This window comes from Otolemur garnettii, unplaced genomic scaffold (genome assembly GCF_000181295.1).
Source record: "Otolemur garnettii isolate 467f Iridium unplaced genomic scaffold, OtoGar3 scaffold00018, whole genome shotgun sequence".
In the NCBI taxonomy this organism is placed as follows: Eukaryota; Metazoa; Chordata; class Mammalia; order Primates; family Galagidae; genus Otolemur; species Otolemur garnettii.
The window spans coordinates 28,100,792-28,103,975 of record NW_003852413.1 but is presented as its reverse complement, the minus strand read 5'-3'; the positions used below and the strand labels follow the sequence as shown (position 1 = coordinate 28,103,975).

At 51.4% G+C, this 3,184-nt stretch overlaps 1 protein-coding gene across 1 annotated transcript in view; it reads right to left on the bottom strand.

Moving 5' to 3' along the window:
- ITGA3 (integrin subunit alpha 3) overlaps positions 1 to 3,184 on the bottom strand; it is a 31,910-nt gene that overhangs the window by 16,364 nt on the left and 12,362 nt on the right. Inside the window, exons 5-7 of the mRNA XM_003786488.2 lie at positions 2,071 to 2,157; positions 1,454 to 1,661; positions 850 to 1,046 (exon numbers count right to left, since the gene is read on the bottom strand). Coding sequence (XP_003786536.1) covers positions 850 to 1,046; positions 1,454 to 1,661; positions 2,071 to 2,157 — 492 coding nt within the window. The remainder of the gene's footprint in view (positions 1 to 849; positions 1,047 to 1,453; positions 1,662 to 2,070; positions 2,158 to 3,184) is intronic.

Below are 3,184 nucleotides of genomic sequence, written 5' to 3'. Positions count from 1 at the left end.
CTGGCTATTTTTAGAGATGGGGGTCTTGTTTTTCCTCAGGCTGGTCTCGAACTTGTGAGCTCAGGCAATCCACCTGCCTTGGCCTCCCAGAGAGTGTCTGGTACCTATTTTGGCTTTTTCTCTTGCTTCTCAGCTATGTCCTCAGATGTTGAGGTTGTCAGAGAAGTGACTTCCTGATAAGGCAGGTGCTTCTGTGGCACCCAGGCTCAACCCCTGGGTCTGACAGACTGGTCCCCAAGTCCTGCAGAGCACTCATGATGACTTGTCTATTCAGGGTTCCCACCTTGTCCCAGCCCTTACATTGTCACACCTGAGATACTACTTTTGTGGTCTTGATCCCCCAGCCTTGTTCCCCTATCCATCCCACACATCTCTCCTCTCCAGAATTATCTTTCAAGGTACCAAGTTATCATCTCACGTCACTGTTCCAAAACTTTCTCTGGATGTCCCATCACCCCATAACTTCCACTACCCAAATATAAAGCCCCACTTCCTCTACTTGATTTTTAAAACGTCCACCCCCCGCCCTCCTACTTCCCCAGCCTCATCTCTGAGCATTCCACACCTTCTAGATTTGGGCATGTCAGGCACATTCCCACCTGTGATGGCCCTTCTGTTCCTGCCTATGGTGTGCTCTTGGCCCAGTCTGGGTGGCACAGCAGCATGCCAGCTGCTCCGGGGGACCCACTGAGCTTGCCTCTGCTGCTCCCTCTACACAGCTTCTTTCCAGCACTGCTGTGAGCTCCCTGTATCTTCCCCCATCTGGTCTCCTCTGCGGGCCCTGTCAAGCCTGGTATGCAGCTGGCGCTTAGTCAGTGGGGGTGTTGGGGGAGGGATGCTGGCTCATACCCTGGAATCCATCCTGGTTGATGTCACCAATACTGGCCACGGAGAAGCCGAAGGCAGAGCGACTGGGGCCATGAAGGAGGAGGGAGGGGTGGGTAGGGAAGGAGGTGCCCGCCTGGTTCATGAAGACATAGATGGCACCTCCTACTTCCTCTTTCCTGTCAAAGTAATAGGGGGCACCCACCAGGAGGTCTTGCCACCTGCACAGGAGAGAAGGAGGGGGAAATGGGAGTGGGAGGTCAACCGCCAATAACCAACATAACTCTCGTTTAACAGGCATGATTGTGCCAGCACAGGTCATGGGAAAGACATGAAAATGGCAACATGACCCACCAGACAGAAAACACGTGTCATGGAGAAGCATGCAGGCACAGACCACACCCAAACAGCCTCCATCCACCAGAGCCAAACAAACGACAGGCACAGACAAGCAAGTGCAGGTGGCATGCAAATAGCACGCAAACACCCAAACTCCCATGAAGTCTGATTGCCAGTCCCTACAAACAGCATCATAATTGCAAAACTTTCATTTTCCTGATCTGGCTTAGTCAAGACCACCCTCCCCCGGCTCCCTCCCTAGGTCCAGAGTATGTCCCTATATCCTCACCCATCATTGTTCAGGTCTGCCAGGGCAATGGCGCTGCCAAAATAGGCGCCCACCTGCGTGCCCTCCAGCACCTGTCTCCTCCGCAGGTCTCCGCCTGCCTCCTGGCTCAGCAAGAAGACAGCACCTATATGTCGGTGCCGCGGGGCACCTGTCACAATGGTGATGTCCGTGGGGTGCAGGATGGCGCTGCCTACCTGCACCGTGTACCCTAGGATTAGGGAAAGATGTTCAGTGAAGGCCCCAGTAAACTTTGTTCCCTTCTACTCTGGACCCCATGGTCCTAGTCTGTCCCCACTCCCCTGCCATTACCTTCTATTTCATCATACCAAGTTGGGCAAGAAAGTTGACCCCAGATGCCCAGTAGCCACATCCCATCCAGCTCCAGTTTTCACTAGACACTGCGCTGTGAACTCTATGATGGTAGGGACTTTGCATCTTGGGAGCTTGGAATAGGCCCCGGCATACAAGTGGTGCTCAGTAAGCTGAACTCATTGCCACTAGTCACACCTGTACCCCGACCTCACCCTTCCACCAGGCACTGAAGGTAAGGCCAGTGTTCCTGGACTGAGCCCCCTTCTCCCTCTGCCACCCAAATGGGCCACCACAATTGCACTCACCAATATAGAGGTTTCCTTGGTCCTCTGGGTCCTTGTAACTATACTCAGATAAATCCCAGTCTTTCCGTTGAATCATGTAGCTGTTTCCTTCACAAGGATTTGGGGAGTGGATGTGAGAGGGGTTTAAGTTACTACTTCCTTCCCCCCACCCCTCATCCAACACCCCACCCCACCCCCGGCCCCAACACTGGAGAAGGATAATCCTTTTTATTTGTGAGACCTCCACCATCTGTAAATCACTTCCTTTTTATTTTAAAAATGCAGTGAGGTAGAACCATGACCACAACTTTGCAGGTGAGAAAAGCAGGGCTCAGGGAGAAAAAACAACATGCTGATAGTGTCATGGGGCACTAGCTGTAGAGACATGGCTGGAGTCCAGTCACCCAGGCTCCTGGGTATTAGATACTAAATAACGTTTCCCACTCTCTGGATGCTGAGGTTGGACTGCACTGTCACCTCCTTCTGGTCCTGACCCCAAACTCAGGCTGCCAATCTGACCCCTGCTCCCCAGGTTGTGCTGGGAAAGGACTTAAGATCCTGCCAACGTTCTAAAGGGCCAGGGACTGGAAGGCAGGACCAGAGGAGGGGGCCTCAGCCTTAGTTGAGCCCAGAGCTCTGACTATGCGCAGTCCATGCTGCCTGTTGGTGAAAAGGAATTTCAGGGCTCCCTTTGCCTGCTGATTCTGCAATAATAAGGGCTTGCTAAGGAGAGTGGGGTTGCTATGGCTACAACGGGTGTTAGCAAAAAGAGAGGCAAAGAGGCAGAGCGTGGTGGCTCATGCCTGTAATTCTAGCACTCTGGGATTGCTTGAAATCAGGAGTTCAAGACCAGCCTGAACAAGAGCTAAGCCCCATCTCTTAAGAAAAAGAAAGAAGCAAAGAGATGGAAGATCACCTGTGTATAGCCTGGCAGTTATAAGCATAGGTCTTGATATAAGGAAGCACTCTGCAGCCCCTAAAAGGATGGTCCTATATATACTGATGTGAAAAAAATGCCCACAGCTTTTGATAAGTGAAAAAAGAGAAAATATCAGAATAGCATATTTGTATGATTCTGTTTGTAGGGTTTTTTGTTTTCTTTTTCTTTTTTTTTTTTTTTTTTGAGACGGAGCCT